Below are 22645 nucleotides of genomic sequence, written 5' to 3' on the forward strand. Positions count from 1 at the left end.
GCGGGGTTCTCCTATAGTTTGAACTTCGTAGGTGTAAATGTTTCTGTTGGTTTGTGGTGTGTTACATGTGATTTAAACATGGTTGTGAAATACGGACATTTGCAACTTGGGGACAGTGCCGGAATAAGTCATCATGAAATGACCTGATACAGTTTTGAGTTAGATACTACATGTTTCTATTTAGATGCTGTCTATGTTAGCAGTCACCACGGTGCTCTATTTTTCTGAAGCCTCCTATGCATGTTAATGACATCTGTTTTCCTTGTTTGATCTCAGTCATCATTTTCTCGCTGTGTTCTTCTCTTTTCAATGTGATCACCTATTTCAAATTTTCCACGCTTGCCATTTTTTCAGCTCACACTGCGTAACTCAGTTAAACTTGAAATAGGTTACTGTAAAGAAGGTCCTTTCTTATCTCTTGCGCAGGAAGAGCTGTCACCTATGTATGTTTTAGTCTTTCGCCTCTTAATAAGGGATCATTCTCGTTTTCCGTTCTTGTTGTCTTTGCCATTAGCTCTCCAGGGTTCTTCGCTAACTTCTTGAGCAGTTGTTGGCCAACAACATATACATAGAAAGAAGATGGGCAGCCCCCCTTTCCCCTCCCCCCCCCCCCCCCCCCCCGAGTTGTTTCCCAGATGCTGACAGCCTGCAGTTGAAGGGTGGTTCTTGAGCTACAGATGTAACGGCGGTAGCTAAGAACCTGTGAAGGATTTTATTTTCTCTGAAATTGCTTGCATTTTGAATGTGTGTACAGTTTTTCCAGTTTACACGTTAGAAGAGATGCCAGTTCCTTTTGCAAGTAACGCTGTCTATACACTTATTTTCACTTCTGCTAGAACAAAAATATCCCACATACATGACAGGCTCCAGGTACAGTTGGTAATTTTTTTTCCACTTATGCTGTTTTGTTGGTGACAGATACTGGTTTATGAAACAAAATATTTCAGAACCATAACCAGTTTTAGTAAACCTGTTTTCTCTGATCCTGGATGGAATTTTAGGGAGGAAGGTTGGGAAAAAAAGAACCCTTCAGTGCCTTGGTAGAAGAGAATTTCTGGGGTGTGGAGGAACATAGTTTTTATATGCTGTGTCAGGCAGTATCAAGCTCCAGTGGATGCTGAGTTACTGACACAAAACGGAGTACCTCCCTGCAGAGGCATGGAATAAGAGAGGGGCAGTGACTGACTCTTCTAACCTCGTGGTTTAAGAATCACATCTGCAATAAGAGTTCTTGATAATGCAAATACTTGAAACCAGAAATTTTTGTACAGGGTTAATATCCTCAGCAAAATAAATATGGAAGGGGTCTCTTGTACTTGGAAATATTGCTGGTGTCAAATGGATTGGGAGTGAGGGGTCAACTCAAAGTTGTAAGCTGGAAAAAAAAATCCTGTTTACCTTCTGTTCCAGATTTAAACACGCCATTTTGAGTTGCATTGTGTAGTGGTTCAAATCTAGGTTTACTGTACTGTGAGTGCATCATTTATTTATATCTTGTCTTCATGTTAAAGAACAGGGTTTGAATTGGAGAATTTAATGTATGGATTTAGCAGTTAAGATGCACTTTGTCTGCCCTTGGCTTATGTTTGTTAGTGCTGTTATTGCCACTGTTGTCTGCCTCATAGTGAATAGTTAATTGCCTGCTCATAAACACACACTGAAGCGCGAATATATTTCATTCCTAACATTTTATCTGATCTGTTTAGCATTTCAAAGCATTAGCACTGTTCCCTCCCAAAGATGGTTAACCAGTGACGCATCTACAGCTTGTATAGTCTTTTTTTTTCTCCCATATTAAAACTGAGGTAAATCTTTTAGCAACAGTTTTTTCTCATGCTAATGGTGAATGTCTTCTTCCCTGCAGTAAAGCTGTGATGGATCTATTGGTTGATTTATGCAGCCAGTATCGCTTAAATCCATCCCAACACAGTCTTGAACTGAAGTCTTCGGGAACTGAACAACCTCTGAGTTACAAGCCAAACACTTTGATAGGAGCACTGGACGTACAGACGGTACTTCTGAAAGAGAAGGTTCCCGAAGAGAAGGCAAAGCGACCTCTGCCAAGGGCCCCTGAGGTTGGTACTCTGTAGGGTTAAAATGGTGCCGTGAAACATCATTTCATTCCTGTGATTTCAAGCAGTTCTTCCAATCTTTGCATCTTTAAACCAGATGGGAGAGGCTTGAGACTGACTATAAACTGCTTTACTAGCTTAACTGATTTGCACGTGGTCTGGCAAGTGCCGGTCTGGACTCTAGCGTTTAGGCAGAATGTTGTGTTGCATGTGGTTGGATAGATGGAAATCTGTTCTTATAAAGACCCTTGATTGAAGACCAGGGTGACTGAAATTTGCAGTAGTGGCTGAAATGAGGGTTGTGGGATTGAGTGGAGGTAGGTAGGGTTTTAGTGGTATTTTGTTTGCCATCTTTATTGAAGATAGGGGAGAAGACTCATCGTTAATAAATGTATTTCACAGTATTGTGAAGATTCAGAAGTAGCCATTTTCCAAATATGTTGGCTGAAATTTTTATTATTCTGAATCAGTATTGCTAATTACGCTCTCACGCCTTTCAGAGTGGTACTTGTAAATGTTCACAAATTACAGCTGCCTCTGATTCCTTTTCTGTATTCACCTGTTCTTGTGAATGTCTCCTTAGTGACAGGGGAGTTCTGAGATTTTGTTTTTACATTTTATTTTTTTTTTAGTAATTTTTTTTGCAATATTATGCATATGGGGTAAGTTTGCCTAGGAGGAGTCAAGACAACATGGAAGTCCCCAATGCCTTTCTCATTGTAAGAGAGTCTAGCCATCACAGAGGGCGGGCTGAGAGTTTGTGTTTGTTTCTGCAGAAGTCTGTGAGGCTGGTAGTGAACTACCTGAAGACGCAGAAGGCTGTGGTTCGAGTTAGTCCGGAGGTGCCTCTCCACAGCATCATCCCAGCTATTTGTGAGAAGTGTGAAGTCAGTCAAGAGCACGTTGTTCTTCTGCGAGATGGCATCACTGGGGAGGAGCTGGAGCTTACCAAGTCCTTGGAGGAGCTGGGGATAAAGGAGCTGTATGCCTGGGACAGGAAAAGAGGTAAGCTGAGTCTGAAAGCGGTGGCTGCAGGGTTAGATGATGTGCCAAAAATATTATGGGCAATTTAAAAACATTTGTGCTCCCGTTACTTTGGGGCCTGGCTGAAACAGCAGAGTGACATCTCAGTCCTGAGAGCAGCGCGGGCTCATTCAGTGAGCTGTGCCCCGAGCGGCAGCCAGGACAGCAGCGTGCCCAGCTGTCCCTGGCTGCTCTCAGCCCACACCAGGCTGGGCTGGCCCCTGGCAGGGCACAGGTGGCCTGGGGCAGGGCAAAAGGCGGAGCTTTGCTGCCTCCTGGAGCTTCTGTCAGTACAGGTGTGCGTAACACGGGGGCCTCATCCAGGCAGAGCCTGTCGCCTACCTGTGCTGTGGGTTGGAGAGAAAGAAAGAAGAGACATGCCATAGTCCTGGCAGCTGCGAAAGCTGAGAAGCAGAGGCGACAGGCCAGGGCTTATGAGAAACAGACTGTGGATAGGTTCAGAGACGGTTGTTCCAAAGAGCAAAGTTATTGACGGTTTAGTGAAGTGGAGCTACGAGGTATTTGTATTTAAAATTTTGTTCTTTTCTTTATTCACCCTCGCTTTCTGTTCTTGTAGATGATATTGTAGCGGCAGCTTCTTGGGCTTGAGTTTTATCAGCCTGTGTATTCAAATAGCATAATTATGCAAAGTGCTTTAAAATACACCTGCTTTAAAAATACACATTGACAAGCACTACTTCCTTTGAGGTCAGAAAGTGATATTCATTAAAATTGTCTCCTGCAGTTTCTCTCAATCGGCATCACTTCCAGCACAGTAAATGTCCTTATTTATTGTTTAGATAACGTCAGTCTTGTACCTGCTGAGCAGCAGACTTATTTTTTATTTATACAGTTATTTATTTATGTTGACGTTCTGTCTCTTCTTTCAAACTCCTTTGGTAAGTGACAGTTCTACCTCTGTGTGATTCAAATTTCTTTGAGTTTAGACTTTTTAAGTAAACTAAATGTCTCCTTTTCCTTTGAATTGTTAGGATGCTCAAAAAAGTGGCTGACAACATGTCATAACTCAATTGCATGTTTGTTTGGTTTTTAAGATATGTTTACTGTAATTAAGCTAACCATTTTGGAGCAACATATTGAACATGCAGAGTATTCAACAGGATTCATTCATCATACTTCAGGGACAACTTACAGAGTAATTAGCCTAAGCTGTCCTTAAACTCTTTTCATTTAAAATGAAAGCGATGGTGTATATACTGGTACAATATTGGTCCTCAAATCTGGTTGTAGCCTGCACAGTCAAAACCAAGACTTTACTTCAGGGCTGGGATTATAGCAGCAAATGATACAGCACTTCATAGTGTGCTGCTCTCTGCATCAGAATTTTTTTATATTGTATTCTTTTTTAACCTTTCAGTATACCTTTCATTATGATAAAATCCTCCTTATCCTGAGTGTATTTCAGCCTTTTCTGCCTTCCTCTTACTCTGCACCATGGTGTCTGATGAGAAAACCGGTAAATACACATAAAATTTACAAAAGGTTTCCTTTGTTCCAGCAAATTTCTTCCCCCCCGTGTTCTCATCTGTAATCTCCAAGACGAATAATCCCATTGGTTTCAGTAGCAGTTGGTCTATGAATTGTGCATTGAGTAGACGTCCAGTCTGTTTAGTTATCAGAACAGACAGATTTTTAAAACACATTCCTGCTAACGAGTAAGGCATCAGCGGTGCTGAAAGCATAGGCTGTGCTTGTAAGAGCAGGTTCTAGAAAAACTTTGTGCTCGTCGTTCTCTCCTTTCCTGAAACAGAAATATCCAGTGCTGAAGGATTATTAAAAGACAAGCTCTGCTGCCACCTGCTTACCTAATTCAATTTAGCAGTTGAAGCAGCTTCACGAGTGAATCGGGACTGAATACAAGCGCAGCTAAACTGCCTCTAGTAGCAGCTCTGCATGTCTGTTGTTGGTCAACTTTTTTTTCCTGTAATGCTTAGGAAAACAAATACTAGGAGTAGTTAATGAAAATTGTGGCTTATGAGGCAGTATTAGAACTTTAATGTGTCTTCTCTTGTCCTTTTATTGCCTGCCTTTTCCAGTTCCTCCATCAAAAACTCAGTCTGAACCTTCTCTGAACTATAGAGGTACTGTACAATGCTGCTGAGGGAAAACCGTCTTTCCCTTCGCACTATGTTTAATGTGGGTTTGGTAGATGGATCTTTAAGAATGTCACGTAAAGTGCTGTAGAGAAACTAGGTATTTTTGATGTGTTGTCTTTTGCAAAGTGTTGTTTACATGTCTGTGCTTTTGGTCAAAACAAACACGCTTCTGTGCATACTGCTTCTTCAGTAATTGCCATTAAAATGCCAGCAATTAACAAATCTTGTCATTTAACTGTTGTGTGGTATGGTATGTTTCTATACAGTTTCCAAGCCTTTTCAGGTTACCTAAAGCATGATTAGTTGAATTCCAGAAATACTAACATTTCAGAGGTCTCTTAGGTTCAAAATTTATTTAGTAACAAAGAATATTTTGAGATCTAAGAGATTTTCCACTAATTTCAATTTACATGCAACAAAGCAGTTTAATATCAAACCTACGTATACATGTTGGATAACTCTGCATAGATGCTGACTTCTAATTGCTACAGTAGGTGAGGTTTGATTAGATTACACTGGTGCTTCTGTTTCTAGTTAAGCAGAAAATGTGTATATTTAGTATATCCTTTTCCCCCGCTGAGTCTGTTCTAATACAGTGCTTAAATTAATTATCCTCAAGAAGGGTATGGTTGATTTGTAACTGGCTTTACTTCTTTGCATTACTAGTAAACGCAACATAACCAAAATAAAACTGTGGCTAACTTCTTTAAATTTTCAGGAAGGAAGGAAGGAAGGAAGTCCACCTCCAGAAGGTGACAGCCATCGAGTGATTCTTAGCTCATAGCCTATTGCCTCTTGGCTTCACTAGTGCCAGTACTTTTCCCCCTAATCCTCTGTCATTACTTGCTGTAGCTTCCTCTTATACAGAGCATAATACTAGAGAGAATATCTACTGTATTTAGTTAAGAAAATTGGTACAGATTTATAAAGATTCCTTGTTGTTTTGAGATGATATGCTGTGTTTAAAATGCCAGTTTATTTGGATTACGTGATGTTTAATGGTAACGTCGATGATCAGCAGTTTCTGGCATAGCTCATAGTTGAAGACTATGTGAATAAGGGATTCATAATCCACATCTAGTTGCGGCCTAGCCCCAAGCAGAAGAACAGCAGTTTCTGGTGAATGAGCATAGGCTGCGCTTAGTATTTGAGAAAGGTATTACTCTATTATTGTATTTTTTTGCAGTGGAATTGCAGCCTTTCTTAAGGATAGTTTCTCCCTGTTTTCCTCTGGGTTCATCATCTTTGCTCTTCTACTGTGCTTTGAACTACTATATGTATTTAACACCTTCTAACACCTGACAGTGTTGATATGCAAAGTGATCTGTGTGAAAATCATGTGCTTTGTGTGAAATGCAAATCAGTTTACAGGAGTTCTGGGATGAGAGGGTTTTTTGTGAAGTAAACCTTTATTTTGTGTCAACAAACAAGTCATTTTGCATTTGCTTCTTAATTGTTATTCAACAAATAAAGCAAATATTTACAAGAGAGGGGTGGTTTTCTCTGTACATTAAACTTTGTGTGCTAGTGGGATACTCTGATGTGCTTGGAACGAGGGAGAAATCCTTATAGCATTATGCAGTGTCCATTAAAAAAAGGGTGAGAGCTTTACAGTCTGTATATTGAATGTCAGACCAATGGTTGTTCCCTGTAATGCATGACCTTATCATGTTGCTCATCCAGGTCGGCTGGTGTGGGGGAAAATGAAGGGAGATTCAATGGTCTGAGAATTCATACAGTTCCTTAGCTGTTCAAGGAGGACATGCATGTTTGAGCTCTTACAGCCTGAAATGCATATAAACTTGCCTCTCTTCCCACCTGAAGTAAAAACACCAAGACAAGAAAAGATGACCTTGACCAGCTGGTTTAAGTTCTAAGGAGAGCCCTTTTTCCAGGGGAAAGGTCTCTTTCCTCTTTATGGGGCTTTATCCAAATCCACATTGAGAGTCTTTCCATTAACTTCACTGTTTTAAGTCAGGCCTGTGGATTGTCAAAGATATTCACCATCCTCTTTTTGAAAAGTTTTTTTTTTTTTAAGGTGTTAGAGTACTCCACGAGTTTTAAGTGAGACCTTTAACAGGCATTTCTAAAGACTAAGCAACTTGCTTGTGTTTTGCCTTTTAATAAGGATACTAGATTGTGATTGAAAACTTACTGAAGTTTATTAGATTATTGCATTTGCCTCCATTAGATTTTGGAACAAACTCAGAACAAATAAAAGTTTGATGAAAAATAAAGTGTGGGATCTGGCAGTTACTTAGATAATTCAGTTCATAACATCTCCAGCTCAGAAAAATACAGTATTAATCCAGGATGTTTTAAAATACTGATTTTCTGAGTCTTTATTTCAGAAGTGTAAAAAATATTCCATTATAATTGTTTCAGAACCAAGTCGAAAGGCTTCAGTAAGCAATGATGCAATAGAAAAAGAAAAGACAAGACTTCTGGGATTGTTTAAAGCTGATAAAAGAACCAGCAAGGTAAGTGTTCAGCAGTGTACTACCTCACTAAAGAGAATTGTTTTCTTTCCAGATGTATTTTGTCTGTGGGTGGTGGTGTTTGTTTGGGGTTTTTTGGTTTTTCTTTCTTTCTTTTTTTTTTTTTCTTCTTCCAAGGAGTAATCTGTAAACATAGTTCATGCATCTGCTAAATCAGTGCAGCCTGATGGAGATACCAGCTGCTAATTGAAGGAGTAAGGCATGTTGACCATTTAATTTTTTTTTTTAATTTTTTTTTTAATGCTGTGGGTTCAGTAGGTGTTAACAAAGTAACAGTAGCTTCAAGCAACTTATGTTCACTTATTAGTAGTGCTCAGATTACAAAATGCATTTATGAAAGAACTGATGTAATATAGAATACATTAAGATATCAAGGAGAAGTGTCTTATTAACTCTTCTGTGTATGGGTGATAATCTGTTTTAAAGCATTTATATCTTTAGGAAGCTCTGTGCAGTCATGTGATTGCCATCACCAAGTCTGTAAAACCAATGAATCAGGTGTAGAAGAAATAACTTGCAGTGCTAAACGGAATAATGAACTGAAGGATCAGTATCTGCTAGGGTGCATGTTAGGCATTTTTAACTTTGTTTTTAATCCTGAGCTGGAAAAATTAAAAAAGAAATTTCATATAGAATACTTTTCTTCTGTTGAGATGCCTTTATGAAAAATTTGTCATTCATCACAGAAATTAAATACAGAAAAACTTTCTAACTCAAGAACATATAAAAAATACTGGGCTTTTAACGTCATCCTTTTTGCGTCCTTCTCTTCAAATATCAACTGATTTTGATTATAAAGTATTTAATACTCTGGGGTGTCAGAGCAAAAAGAGAACTTTCTTTTCTCTGGTTTAAAAAGCCCTCCAAGGCTTTTGCAATGAAATCATAAAATGTGTGTCTTGATTAACTGATACTAAGAAACATATGCTAGTTAATGGACCGGTGTTTCACTTACCCTTCCAGTCTTCTGTTTTTAAAACTGTGAAAGCTTTCCAAAATCTTTATTAGTTCTCTGCCCTTTTGGTTATGATCAAATTTGCAGTGCTTTTGCTGGGCAATAGCTTCCTTTATGGACACTGAGAATTACTGTGTTGAAAAATCTCATCTGTCATGGATGCTGGGCTATTCTTAACATCTTAAAAGGACACATGGAAACTGTATTTTATGAGATAGGAAGTCAGTCACTTTCAGAGTGTTTATCCTCCGTAAGAAAATATTTCCCATTTAGACGGGAACAAAAGCATAACTGGAGCAATTATGCTGTGTCTGCCTGGAAGAATCGAGTATACAAGGGAGCTCAGCTTGAGCCTCTGTAGAGCACGCTGCAGGGCTGTAGTTCCTCTGGAAGAACCAAATATATTACAGCACGCAGTTTCTGCATTATAGTTTGTCCTCTGATTCCATTGTCCTGAACTTCGTAATGAAGTGTGTGCTCTTGGAGTTCTACCTCCTGAAACAGCTCAGATTTAACTTGTAAAACATTTACAACCTTAGAAAAAGTTGCTATGAAGCATCCCAATTCTGTGGTTACTGCAGTGGGTTTCTCACAGCTGAGTTTGGGATGAGCATCCCCAGACTGCGAACTCCTCTCTTTTTCTGTTCTCTTCCTCATGCTTGTTAATCAGAGACATAGGAGGTGACACTCTGAGGGTTTTTAAAACACACATTTTAATAGATGCTAAGGATATTGAGGATCGATTAACAAGTTACAAGTAGTATTTGATGTGGAAAAAAGTAGGAACTGTACAAAGAAGTATGAGAAACAGCTTCTAAACCTGAGGTAAAGGTGTAAGTCTTTCTTGCTGCTGGCTCTGACAAGTTAATTGACTTTTCCTGGTCATTTTTTTATTGGACTCTTACTTTCAAATTACAGATACTCTGTAGGAAAAGAAACTAAAACAACCACTTTGTTTAGTCCAGAAAGGAAGTCCTTGTTGCCTTTTCAGTACAAACCTCTAGGAGTTTTGAACCCAAATAGATGGAAGAATTACTGAGAACTGAAGAATAGCACAGCACCAGAGCAAGCAGGTGTTAACTGGCCATAATACATCTGGCTTGCTGTTGTGGAAGATTTCTAGCCAAAACAGCAGTGAAACTACTGAACAAACTTAGCTAGCAGGATGAGAGCAAATTAATTAAGTTCTCTTAAGAAAGGATTTGGTAGGTTTATGAAGGGATTATATGATGAGATGCCTTGTGATTTCAGGGCACTGGAATCAAAGGCCCAGTATTCCTAAACTCTGCTCTTCACAGTTATTCTTATGTTCTTACTCCTCCACAAGACTTAAGTTGGTTCTGCTTATTTGTTTTATTTTTTCTTTGTTTGCATTATGATTTGCAGTGAATTCTCTGTGTGTGTATGTATGTATGTATGTGCTCATACATAGCCTGTATTTTAGAACTAGTTGGTAGCAAGTATTGTCCAAAATCTTGCACAGTAGTAGTGCTGCACAGTTGCAGGCATTTACAAGGGGAAGGCAATTTCTACTGCAAGGGAAGAAGAGTATTAGCCTGTGTTGCAAATTGTCCTGGATCAGGTGTCACTGCACACTACAGGCCTATGCTCAGATTTCCATGCCCACACACATGCTTTCTTTCTCAGCTAGCTCACCAAAAGCAATAATTGTGGTATGGCAATACACTAGATCTAACTTTTTGAAAAAAACTTTCTGCTATATTAAAAACACCATGACACAGAATGAAAGCAGAGTCCTAATCTCATGGTTAATACAAGTTTGTTGAAAGCATTTCTTTGGTTAACTTTGTACTGGCAGGCTTAATGCCAGATCAGGTATCATCTTGTTCTCTCCATTCTAATTTTGTGCTGGATCAGTTACCCTCTGTTCTCCTGCAGCTGGCATAAAAAACATAAAGGTGGCATGAACTCCATATCTTTTTGTGTAAAATGTAGTCATGTGCCTGAGGCTAAATCCAGGTCAAATTGGCACTGCTAAGCAATCCAGGAGAGCAGAGGTCCTGTGCAGACAATCATGGGATCTAGGCTTAAGTAGGGTGTACGCTAGCGCGCAGAAACAGTCCTGTCATTGACAAGTGGCAGGGAAGAAGTTCTCTGCTTGTTACCCCGTGTCTGTGGGTATAGCAGAGACTTGCAGTCTGATCCCTGGTGCTACAGGAGTTGCTTACTACCTGTTTTCCTCCTTGCCCAAGAATTGTTCTGTTTCTTTATATTCTTGTTCTTAAATCTTTCTGCTAATGGATTTCTTGCCTAGATCAGAGGAATTTTGCAGACTACTTCGGTTTCTCAGCAATCAGGTCCAGTACTACTGAGACAGTTTGTCTTGGTTCTGTGATGAGGTTTGATGCTTTGCTCTGGCATGTTTTTGCTGTTTTGTTTCCTTTGCTGCTGCTGTGTAGGATACTTGTTTGTGTTGCAGACAGAAGAATACTTGAGGATGAACAAAGATTGTGGTGAGGAGGATGTTTTTAGTTCTGCATCTACAAGTGAAGGAAGCTTGGATGTAAGTACTAACGTGGCTTGTAGATGCTGTTGCATTCCTATTAGATCCTGCAGTTTGAATAACCAGAAACCACTGCTATTCCTGATGCTTAGCCAAGTAGAAGTAGAAACAGGTTACTTCTTAGCAGGCTTAGTTATGTGAGTGCACAGTTCACGCATCTTGATGAAGTTAAAATGCAATGCACTGTCTTCAAATGAAACTTGCTAGCTTCACTATAAAAAAAAGTTTCTTTCAAAGTTACATTCTAAGCAGTTGTGACCAAAAAGTGCTTTAACCAAGGACATAGGTGTTGTGACTGTAAGACAGTGACAGTACTGCATGATGCAAGAGTATGTTTGCCTTATCAGTGACATTTAGAGGGGGCTTTTTTCTTATAAAACCACACCTCTCATTTTTATCCCTTCACATGTCTTCTGCAGCATGGCAGCATTCCATTTGTTTGTAGCTTGAGGGTGGAGAGTACTTTTGTTTTAAACATTGGGAATAACAGAAAGGATTTTTGTTAAGTACTTCAGCAGGGTTTGGGGTACTAAAATCCTGGGAACCACATTTAGAAAGGTTTTTAAGTGCCTGACAGACTACTAAATTATGAGGATTTAGGTATCTAATTAGGAAGTGTGAATCCTAAATATTTTTGTAAGGCTATTCTCGTGGATCAGCAATCATAATAAATGACGTGTCTTTTTGTTGCTTTTTTAAATTATTTGGCTTTTTGTTACCATATTTTCAAAACCTGGAGAAGACTCTCTTGAGACATGATAGAAGCCTGAAATGCGAGGTTCAGCTGTGAATCCCCTTTCCTCAAACACGTATTTGGAAAAGGAGTGCTGATCCGCAAAATGTACAGCTCACTAGCCACAGAGAAGGGTGACAGAAAATTGTGGAAAAAATGGAGGAGTAAGAGAACAAATCCCAGATAAAAAGGATAATATAAAAGAAGTCAAAAGGGAGAAATAGATGGAGAAGTGATTGGCTGTGAGGTTAAAAAAACACTTAACTGTGCAAAGCTGTGAAGACTTTGTAATGAAAGAGTACTGAAATAGGAAAGCTGCTTATGACACTAAAAATCTGGGTAACACTATAAAGGTGAATGTTTTAGTGAGAGAGCACTGTTATAAAGTCCTAGTAGAGGGTGATGTGGGTAATTGAAATATACTGGGTAAAACTATAGAAAAAACATCACAAGCTCTGCCAAAATAAAATCACCTTGTGGTTTGTATTCACTGCCATTATACATTAATCTCAATATCTTGATACCTAAGTACTAGAAGAGGAGGAGGAGGAAGGGAAGGGATTCCAAGTGAGGATATGCAGGTAGTTCAGATACTCTGAACTGTCTTTTACAGTAGTGTGTGGCGCTTTCCTCAGAAGAGACATCTCTTAATTTATTTTTGTAGGAAATCTTATAGGGCAAATCATAAATGAAGATTTTTTTTTTTTTTTTTCCCCCCCTTTGACATTGATGAAAAAAAGTTTCCAAAACTATCTTGGATATGTAACTTTGTCTTCTAAAGGCACAGGTGATAGGGAGCAAAGGGGTCTTGAAGGGGTAAAAATGTTTTCTTTTTATTCAGTTACATGAACGTGTGAGGGGTTTGATTTCCCCCCCCCCTTTCCTCTTAAGAGCAACTACTCTTCACGAACAATGTAGCCATTGATCAGTGTTTATGTCTTTCACTTTTTGCTTGACACCTGTATTTGTGTGAGCACCGATCCTGCTAAGACATAAGTACATACTATAATGAATGTATTGACATAGTTCCATTTAATTTGGTACTATTCTGTTAAAGCTTGCAGAAGATGTATAAAATAAGTCTAACAGATCCACTCAGCAGCACAGGTCCATCCTTTGAACAGGCTAGATGGGCTTCAAGAAAATGGTCAACAATTGTGACAGGTGAAAAATTCTAAAATACTGTAAACTTGGCATAGATAATTGGCATAAATAACTTGTATTAAGATAAAAGTCAAGTGGAAATGTCAATGCAAGCACTTTATACTTTTTAAAATTCATCTTAGCAATTCCTTATGGGCTAGACTTTGAGACCCTCGATCATTCTGAGTAATTCTTTATTCTACTTGCTCAAAAGATATCCTCACTTATTTACTCCAGTGGAACTGAGTATCCTTATTCAAAATAAGTGGTATCTTACATAGCCATATATGTGAAATACACATTTAGAGCTCATTACATAGAAATTTCGTTGAGCTAAGATAGGACTTCTGGCAAAATGTCATCCAGTAGAGGCTTCCTCTTTTGCAGTTTCCTCAGGTCTGCTTTCTGTTATTGTTCTGGGTCATCTTGAAAGTATTTTGCATTGCTGTGCAGGAATCAAAGCCAAAGTTTCAGATTTATTTCTGAAAGGAAAATAGTTTGCCATTGCCTTCAGCATAGTGCCAGGAGATACACTGGATCAGGAAATTTTTCTTGCCTGTAAAGAAACAGGCAATTCATGAAGTGCTACTGAGGTAAGGGCATAAACTTTGGTATGCTTAGTTTAAATCCTTTTCTCACTATTATGTGGTGGTGATGTGCACTGAATTGTAGAAAAAGTAGTGATTCTATTCTGGGTATTGATTTCTTTTTTTTTTTTTTTTTAAAGCTGGGCAATATGAAGGAATGGAATAAAGGTGTAAGAAATAAGAGATCCTTAGTATTTATTCAAGCACATGTTATATTCACTTTTTAACCACCAAACCATTGTCAGTGCCATATTTATCTGATTATTATTGGAATTTTTAATGCTTCTAAAAATACTTTGGATTGTTGATGAGGAAGCAGATTTTCAAGTCAAGATGGGAAAGTCAACATTTATGCTTGAGGTGAAAGGACATTTGTTTACAGTATCAGCAAAAATACAGGCAAAAAAAAGAAGAATTTGTTAACACCTTAGAGAGAGACTGTAAAAATGCAAGAAAAGAATTCTCCATGACAGTTCTCAGAGTGCAGCAGTTCATTATACCACACGTCAATAAAGGATCTGAAATCTAACGGCGTATTGTAAATGAAGCAGAAATCTTTCATAGAGTTATGGAATCATAGAATGATTTGGGTTGAAGAGACCTTAAAGATCATCTGGTTCCAACCCCCCTGCCATGGGCAGGGGCACCTTCCACTAGACCAGGTTGCTCAAAGCCCCATCCAGCCTGGCCTTGAACACTTCGAGGGAGGTGGCATCCACAACTTCTCTGGGCAACCTCTTCCAGTGCCTCACCACCCTCACAGTGAAGAATTTCTTCCTTATAGCTAATCTAAATCTACCCCCTTTCAGTTTGAAGCCATTACCCCTTGTCCTGTCACTACATGCCCTTGTAAAAAAATCCCTCTCCAGCTTTCTTGTAGGCCCCCTTCAGATACTGAAGGCTTCTATAAGGTCTCCCTGGAGCCTTCTCTTCTCCATGCTGAACAACCCCAACTCTCTCAGCCTGTCCTCATAGGAGAAGTGCTCCAGTCCTCTGAGCATCTTTGTGTCCCTCCTCTGGACTCGCTCCAACAGGTCCATGTCCTTTTTATGTTGGGCCCCCCAGAGCTGAACACAATACTCCAGGTAGGGCCTCACGAGAGCAGAGTAGAGGGGGAGAATCACTTCCCTTGACCTGCTGGCCACACATCTTTTGATGCAGCCCAGGATATGGTTGGCTTTCTGGGCTGCAAGCACACATTGCCAAGTTATGTTAAGCTTCTCATCAACCAACACCCCTAAGTCCTTCTTGGCAGAGCTGCTCTCAATCCATTCTCCACCCATCCTGTGTTTGTGCTTGGGATTGCCCCAACCCAGGTGCAGGACCTTGCACTCAGCCTTTTTGAACTTGAAGTTCACACGGGCTCACTTCTCAAGCCTGTCAAGGTCCCTGTGGATGGCATCCCTTCCCTCCAGCATGTTGACCATACCACACAGCTTGGTGTCGTTGGCAAACTTGCTGAGGGTGCACTCAATCCCACTGTCCATGTCGCCAACAAAGATGTTAAACAGTGCCGGTCCCAATACCAACCCCTGAGGAACACGGCTCCTCACTGGTCTCCACTTGGACATCAAGCCGTTGACCGCGACTCTTTGAGTGCAACCATCCAGCCAATTCCTTATCTGCTGAGTGGCCCATCCATCAAATCCATGTCTCTCCAATTTAGAGACAAGGATGTCATGCAGGACAGTGTCAAATGCTTTGCACAAGTCCAGGTAGATCACATCTGTTGCTCTTTCCTTATCCACCAACGCTGTAGCCCCGTCGTAGAAGGCTACCAAATTTGTCAGGCACAATTTGCCCTTAGTGAAGCCACGCTGGCTGTCACCAATCACCTCCTTATTTTCCATGTGCCTTAGCATAGTTTCCAGGAGGATCTGCTCCATGATCTTGCTGGGCACAGAGGTGAGACTGACTGGCCTGTAGTTCCCTTCCCTTTTCTCTTAATCTGTTCCAGTTTTGTGCTAAGCAGATGAACTTTGTATCCAGGTTAACTTCTCACAAATCAAATACTATTGAAATACACTGGTGTATAAATAAAACATACAAATAAAGAACTTGGAAGTTGCAGCACAGTTAACCATATTCCTCTTTTTGTGTGGCAAAGACAGACAGCTAGAGCTAGAATTCAGCACAGCTGGGGGAAGAGAAGGCGTTTAAGTAATCTCTGCCGCTTGGTGTCACTGTCCTCACATAAACGGTTGATCAAGATGAAACCTGATATTTGGAACGCAGTACTAAAATTAGCTGGCTTTATTTTTGGGGCCTTCGTGCTTTCATAAATCAAGAGCGAAAAAACACATCCCAAGTGCTGAACGACGTGTATCTCTGATGTGGAATTTGTTTATGTAATAAATCAGCTTGGGAAAAAATATTTAGAAGTACAGCTAGGGACACTTATCAGAGGATTTGAAACTTCAGCACAAAGTCTAATCACGCGAGGTTTCTCTAGTTCAAACAGGGCTTCAGCAGAGCAATGTTAGAGGATTTTAATCAGGACCGTTTTTAAAAAATCTAGTCTTCAGTGGATGTCTGAATATAGGTATTACTCAACAGAATCAGTGAACCTAAATGAAGCAGATAGTCCAGTAGTTCCCTGCTTAATGAATCTGTCATGCTTATTATTATATATGTTCTTAAGCAAAATTATCAGGGAAAAACAATGTCTTTTTAAATTCCAAACAGTTATCAGATACACTTAGGATATGTGTGTGGGTTTTTTATTTCGTAGTACCTGTATAATTGCAAGATCATGTTCCAAAAGAAAAATACTGTGCTAATGTTTTGAAAAACTCATCAGGACTTCTAGTGCATTAGTAACCTTGGTAATCACTTCTTAAATGATGGAAACAGCTATTTTTCCTATAAAGGCTTTTAAAAAAAATATTATTTACTTTTTCAGGGCCTTGTTTGTTCTTAATGTACTCTAACTTTTATGCCCTCGTTGATGGCAGGAGTTATATCATTCATGATATGCTTTCCCAGTTCAGAAGTGGTTGGAAGAGGGATGAAGTAGAGTTATGCAAAAGTGATGGAAATGTGATTTCTCTTCAACCATGTCAGGTCCCAGATGATTGGTTAATGCCGACTACTGTCAAGGATTTCATCTCATGTGGCCAGGTACTGTATAGGGCAGTAGGAATGAGAATACTGCCCATGTCATCTAAATGGAAGTTAACAGCCATCTACTTCTAATATTTCCTTGTGTGACAATCACATTCACTTTACATTTCTGTTCTCATGTTCTTGCTTCTTGGTCTCCTGACAATGCTTAGGATGATGTTGGTTATGTGTGTTTATTTGTACTAGCAGGGTCAAATCCTGGAATAGTTCTGTTGCATTTTATACACTTAGAGCTGTCTATGTACGCTGTCAAAGGCATAAATTGTGATCTGGCCTTGAAACAATTTTGCTTAGTTTGCTGAGTTTGCTTGCAGAACATAAAACTCAACAAACTGAGTATGGAGAATTGTCTAGATACTCCAGCAGAGTGGTCTGTCCCTACCAGTGTTCTGTTACAGGGTGCCTGTGAGCCAGTAGTTAGATGCCGGAGGGTGACACCAAGGAAGATATAGTATAGTTACAAATGTTTTCATTTGTGCAACTGTTTACATAATTAGAAGAAAAATAGATTTATTAAATACCAGATATCTCAGGGTAAGGTTCACCATCACAGTAGAGTTAGTTTTATTTTTATATCCTGTGATACTCTCTGAAAACAAAAATCATTTTATTGTTTCCTTGGTAAGAAGAAAGGTTTGCCAGAGCAACTGGCTTGTGACTGGCATTCAGAGAATTGCAATAGGTAGCAAAGATGACAGTGATCAGCCTTCTTTCTCCTTGTCTACTGAGGGCAGGACAAGAAGTAATGTGCTTTATATATAGCAATGAAAATTTCACTTAGATATTAAAGGAAAAAAAATCTGACTACAGGGAAATTTCACAAGGGAGCAGGTTATTAAAGGCACTGTGAAATCTGTATCATCACCTAATCTGTAAAACCTCCAAAAATGTCTAGAGGATGAGCTACGCATACTTGATTCTGTCTTGGAGCAGAGGGATAGATTAGGTGAACTGTGGAGCTGCCTTTCAGTGAGATTATGGCTGCTGATATTAACTGTCTTCGTTCATGTGAATCATAGATACTTTTACATAATATAATATCTTTAGATTTTTCTTACAGTATGTAATAGCAGAAGGCAAGAGCTTGAAACAGTGGCTGCCTGCCACCAGACTTCAAGTTCTTGCTCCAAAGCATGGTGTTACTAGACCTCTTCAAAGAAAAGGTCCTTGGAGTTAGTGTAAAAAAAAAATATATATATAATCTTAGAACCAGCTGAACTACTCTGGCTCAAAAAAAAAAAAAAAAAAAAAAAAAAAGCCTGAGGCAGACACCTGGAATGGGAAGTCTCAGCATCTATGGTTAAAGCCTGGTAAAGTTACGAGCTATTAAAAACAGTATCTGGTGAAGAGACATGTCGGCTGACCCCTGTTCTGTCTGTGCTGCTTAGCTTGTACTACCACAAGATTGCCAATTTCATGCATTCAAAAGCACTTGTCAGCTCTTGCCTTTACCACACAAAAGTGGCTTAAGATGATGAGATTTGAAAACAAATCATTTAGGGTGGACTTCCCTTCTCTCCATTTGGCTTGTGAGCATTAGGTTTGTAGAGGTCACATTTCTAAAAATTTTCTAAAAGTTTTTTTTTTTTACCATGAAGGTTTTATTAAAACGAAAGATTATCACGTAGTCATTGGTTGCCAGAACCTGCATCTTTACATAAAATCGCATGGTTCAGAGTAAAATCATCACAATGTGTTGCATTCAAGTTGTTGCTTTTAAAAAGGCAACTCAGAAGCTTCAGTTCCTGCAGTGGTTTTTGCAGGACATTCTTAAGGAAATATTCTCAAGAAACATTTGGAGATGAACAGAGAGAAATGGATCAAGTTGAATTGAAAGGGCTTGAATAGGGCCATATCTACAAAAGGAGCAGGGCACAACTATGCCTGGCAGTGCCTGTTCTAAATACCCGGCAGGGCGGGCTTCTGTTGGACACCGGATCAGAGCATCCCAGTCAGATTTCCTAAGTTTTGAAGCCACTGAAACATGCACAGCAGGAGTTGCACGTTAAACTCTGTCCACCTTCTGTGCCTGCTGCCTGCCTCTGCTCAGGATTGAAACCTTGAGTCAGCTGCTAGATTTAGGTATTTAAAGCTTTTAATCTAAAAGCTTACCAGCTACCACTGTTAGCCAAAATGTGAGAGAGCTAAGTTCAGTTCCCTTCTCTGCCTTTAGAGATACCAGCCAATCTTCTATCTCTCTCAGGACCATTATTGAGAGAATTATTTCCTCCTTTGCAAAGAAAACCAAAATACTTGCTGGACTGGAGAGTGCCTGGAACAAAGCTATGAGGTATTCTTGATGTGGGAAGCGCCCTTTTGTAAAAATACCCAAATATTCAGTGACTCAGAAAGAGAGAGCAAGAGCAAGCTTAACTATTCAGACCAGTAACGAAATAACTTAAGTGCGGTGGCAGCTCTGGGTTCCAGTGCCAGCGCCAGAGATGTTTTTCTGTGTTTTATGCTAAGCAGATGTTAGATCCAGCAAATAAGTAGTCGCTGAAGCTAGAACTGGAGGAGCCAAATGGCTCTTGCTCCCTGCCCAGAGTGCCCTAATCCCAGTCTCTTTCTAGCTAAACTCGTATTCATGTCCTTGAACAGAGAATAATCTCACTCTGCTCACGGGAGGGGGAAGTTTGTTTTTTCTCAACTAGAAGAAGGTTTTGAACCTGGATTTGCCATATTCTTACTGAATCATTGAACTTGGGGCAGAGGGGGAGGACAAGACAGGAGAGAAATAACCATAGCTGCTGCTTCTAGCAGTTACGTTGATTTGTGGAGCCAGGTTTCTTAGTGGTGCTTTAAGCGCACCTATTGGATCAAGCGCCTTGGGTCATGACGATGGAGAGATTTGCCAGTGTCATGGGTCCTGATGGAGTTTAGGCAGGAGGTTGGAAGCGTAGTTTCTCAGCAGTTTTCACGCTCAGCACGCCCAGAAGCAGAATTCAGGCACCAAAATGGGAGTAAGCACATCAGAAGGGTATGTGGCAGGCTTATTGAAGGGAAAGCACAAAGTGGCGTGAGTTAGGCAGGCCAAACCTCACAGGCGCACGGTAAGTTAGGTTAGTGTGAGGCAATTCAGCTTCCAGACCTGGGCTGCATGGCATCGTTCTCTATCCTGTGGATGTACCCAGTCAGTCTGGAGTAAGTTGGCTCAGATATCTCCCTCGGATGTTTAATTAAGACCTGGTGACACACCCTTAACCACCCAAATCCTTTTATGTCTGATTCATCTTTTGTTACTGATTTCACTGAAAAGTTCTGAAGTTAACTCACTGGAAAAAATAGAATAAAGCAACAGCTAATAAGACCAATGGCTTTTAATTTGCATTAATAAAAGGACATTAAAAAAAACCCAAAGACAAACTTAAATTCCATTTGAGATTTTTTCTAGTGACATCTCAACCGCTCAGGGTTTGCTTCTTTGGTATTTAATATTACCAGAGCCCCTTAATAGTGTATAATAGCCTTGTAATTCATATTCGGTCATAATTTATTCAGCATAGTTCTTAGTGTAACTGGCAAGCATGCAGTGGTGTGGAAAGTACCACCTTTAAAGCAAAGTTTATCCCGGGATCAGGCTTTTCTGCAATTGGATGAGCAGAGGTGTAGTTCCTTAAAAAAAATCTTTCACATATTTCTGTGTACATAAGAATTTTTTTGTGCTTAACTTTGGGATGGTCTGGGAATGAGTCAGGGAATTATTAATTGCACTGCAAAGTACATTTCTGTTTGATTTAATGATGGATATCCAAAATATTTCTTGTAAAGCTTTCCAAATGTAACTACTGTAATGAAAGGATTAGTGTGTATTTATGCCAATGCCCTTTACTAAATGAAATCAGAAATGGCTAATTGTATGTCATTGACTCCATATTTCTAATATACAATGGAAATTTTTTTCAGACAGTAACACCTGTTTTTGTAGTGGCATAATCTGAATCACATGTAACCATAGATTTATTATATTAGCCTAAAATATCCTATTAGCATATGTAGATTTTAGATACAGTGAAGATTTTGAACACCACTTGAGGTATAATTTCTTTTCTTTTGCAAACAATTTCTGAGGCATGAGCACTAATAGGATTTGGTTCTTTTCCAGCCTCTTCTGTGGACAGTGAAGACTCGATTTCATTAAATGTAGTGGCAAACAATAACATTTCTTTTAATTAGATGATCTCATGATTTCCACACGTATTTGTTCTGTGCATTATTGTTCGTTGGCAAAACTGAGCTGCTTGGTAGCGTGTGAAACCATATGTCTCAATAACATCTTATGGCAGGTGAGGGAGGATTTGCAAAACAACATTTGCTGACACAATGCGTTTTACTTTGATGGAGAAGTTTTCCTAAGTGAACTTTATAGCTTAGTTCTCTCATGCAAAGTCAAACCTACATGAGGCTTAGTGGGCCTTACAGGTCTCCCTTTAACAAACTCAAAGAGGAGTTGTGTGTATGAAGCAAAGACCATATAGCACTAAGTACTGTGTGTGCTGCTCAGTTGTTCATCTCTACAAAGAGACCTTCTAACGCCTGTAGTCTGTTTAGCTGTTTCACATTCTTTCTTCTTTTTTTAATAAACAACTGTTAAATTCGGTTTTATTGGTCTTTTACATGCAGCTCCAATACTGATCTTCCCCTTTGAGCTTAGCAGAAACGATTACAAATCATTTCAGACATTGCTTTTTCTCTTACTCTCCAGTGTTTAATACTTCATTTGAATTCTCAGCAGCATTTTAGGATGCAAGCTGAAGAGGAGAAAGAGTGTGACAAATAGCAGTCAGTCTTTTTAAAGATTTACAACAGCATGAAGTAGTAATACCTTCAATCAGATCCATTTTCTTGACTTTTTTTTTTTTATATCATTTACACTTTTAAGCAGATTTCAAAATACTTGGTGAAACTAGGGAAAGTATTTCTGGTTTTATAAATGGTTAGCTGGAAGGCCAGAAGAGAAAGCAGATCAAGGCAAATAACAAGACATAGCCCTGCAGAGTTCTTAAATAGGTGAGTAGCTGTAGGCATGCGCGTTGGACCCACTGACTTTTTCAGTATCATACCAAGCACCCGTTTAAGTGTTTTGCTGGTTCAGTACCTCGGTGACCTGGTGAGAGAGCCAGGCGCAACCAGCGTCTAGGACATGAGCTGTGTAGGCAGTCTCTGAAGTATACTGACATAGTGAGATGGAGAGATTACCGGCAGATTTATGATTGTTAGTGTTTGGTTCCCCCACACCTCCCTCCTCTGATTATAACATTTTCTTCTTCCTATCCCAGCAAATGCTCAGGTACACATCTTGATTTTGATCTCTCCCAGTTTCAGGACAAAGATGGTATGATTTCATTGACTCTAAATGGAGCTTGTTCTGATTTACAGTTGTTTGCATAGGACAAGAGTCAGGCCAGTAAAGTGCGCTGTGGAGGTTTGCCTTGTAAAAATTTAACGGCAATGGATTTGACAGAAGGGGGAAGGGAAGAAGAAACATTTAAGACTATTTATTAATCAAGAATTCCAGCAGCGAGGCTTTTCTTGCCTTGATTCTGGCAAATGTACAGATGAGAGATACTGTGCAGAGACCATTTCTGCACAGAGAAAGCCCTTCAAATGTAAACATTTGAGCAGCTGGCATGGGAGATTAGTGCAGCAGCGGTGGGGGGGGGTAATAGTGGATAGTGGCGCTGTCTAAATTTAACAAATGTTAAACAAGGTGCTTGTTCTAGTTTAAAGGTTACAGGTCAGAAAGACAATATCAACTAAAAATACTGGCAATTGTACAAGTCAGTCAAAGTCATTAACTAGTATTTAATTAAAAGCAATTGCGTTTCCAAAGTTGTGACACCTTCCTCCCCCCCGCCCAAAAGAAAACAAAA

General features: G+C 39.6%; 1 protein-coding gene across 4 annotated transcripts in view; it reads left to right on the plus strand.

Moving 5' to 3' along the window:
- Positions 1–22645, plus strand: part of COBL (cordon-bleu WH2 repeat protein) — a 164007-nt gene that overhangs the window by 50682 nt on the left and 90680 nt on the right. Inside the window, exons 3-7 of one of the 4 annotated variants that reach the window (XM_082306391.1) lie at positions 1865–2075; positions 2849–3077; positions 5153–5197; positions 7598–7692; positions 11106–11189. In XM_082306391.1, the coding sequence (XP_082162517.1) occupies positions 1865–2075; positions 2849–3077; positions 5153–5197; positions 7598–7692; positions 11106–11189 (664 nt within the window). The remainder of the gene's footprint in view (positions 1–1864; positions 2076–2848; positions 3078–5152; positions 5198–7597; positions 7693–11105; positions 11190–22645) is intronic. The other 3 variants (XM_082306393.1, XM_082306392.1, XM_082306394.1) reach the window with 3 other exon arrangements.

This window comes from Platalea leucorodia (assembly GCF_965183815.1).
Source record: "Platalea leucorodia genome assembly, chromosome: 1".
NCBI lineage: Eukaryota > Metazoa > Chordata > Aves > Pelecaniformes > Threskiornithidae > Platalea > Platalea leucorodia.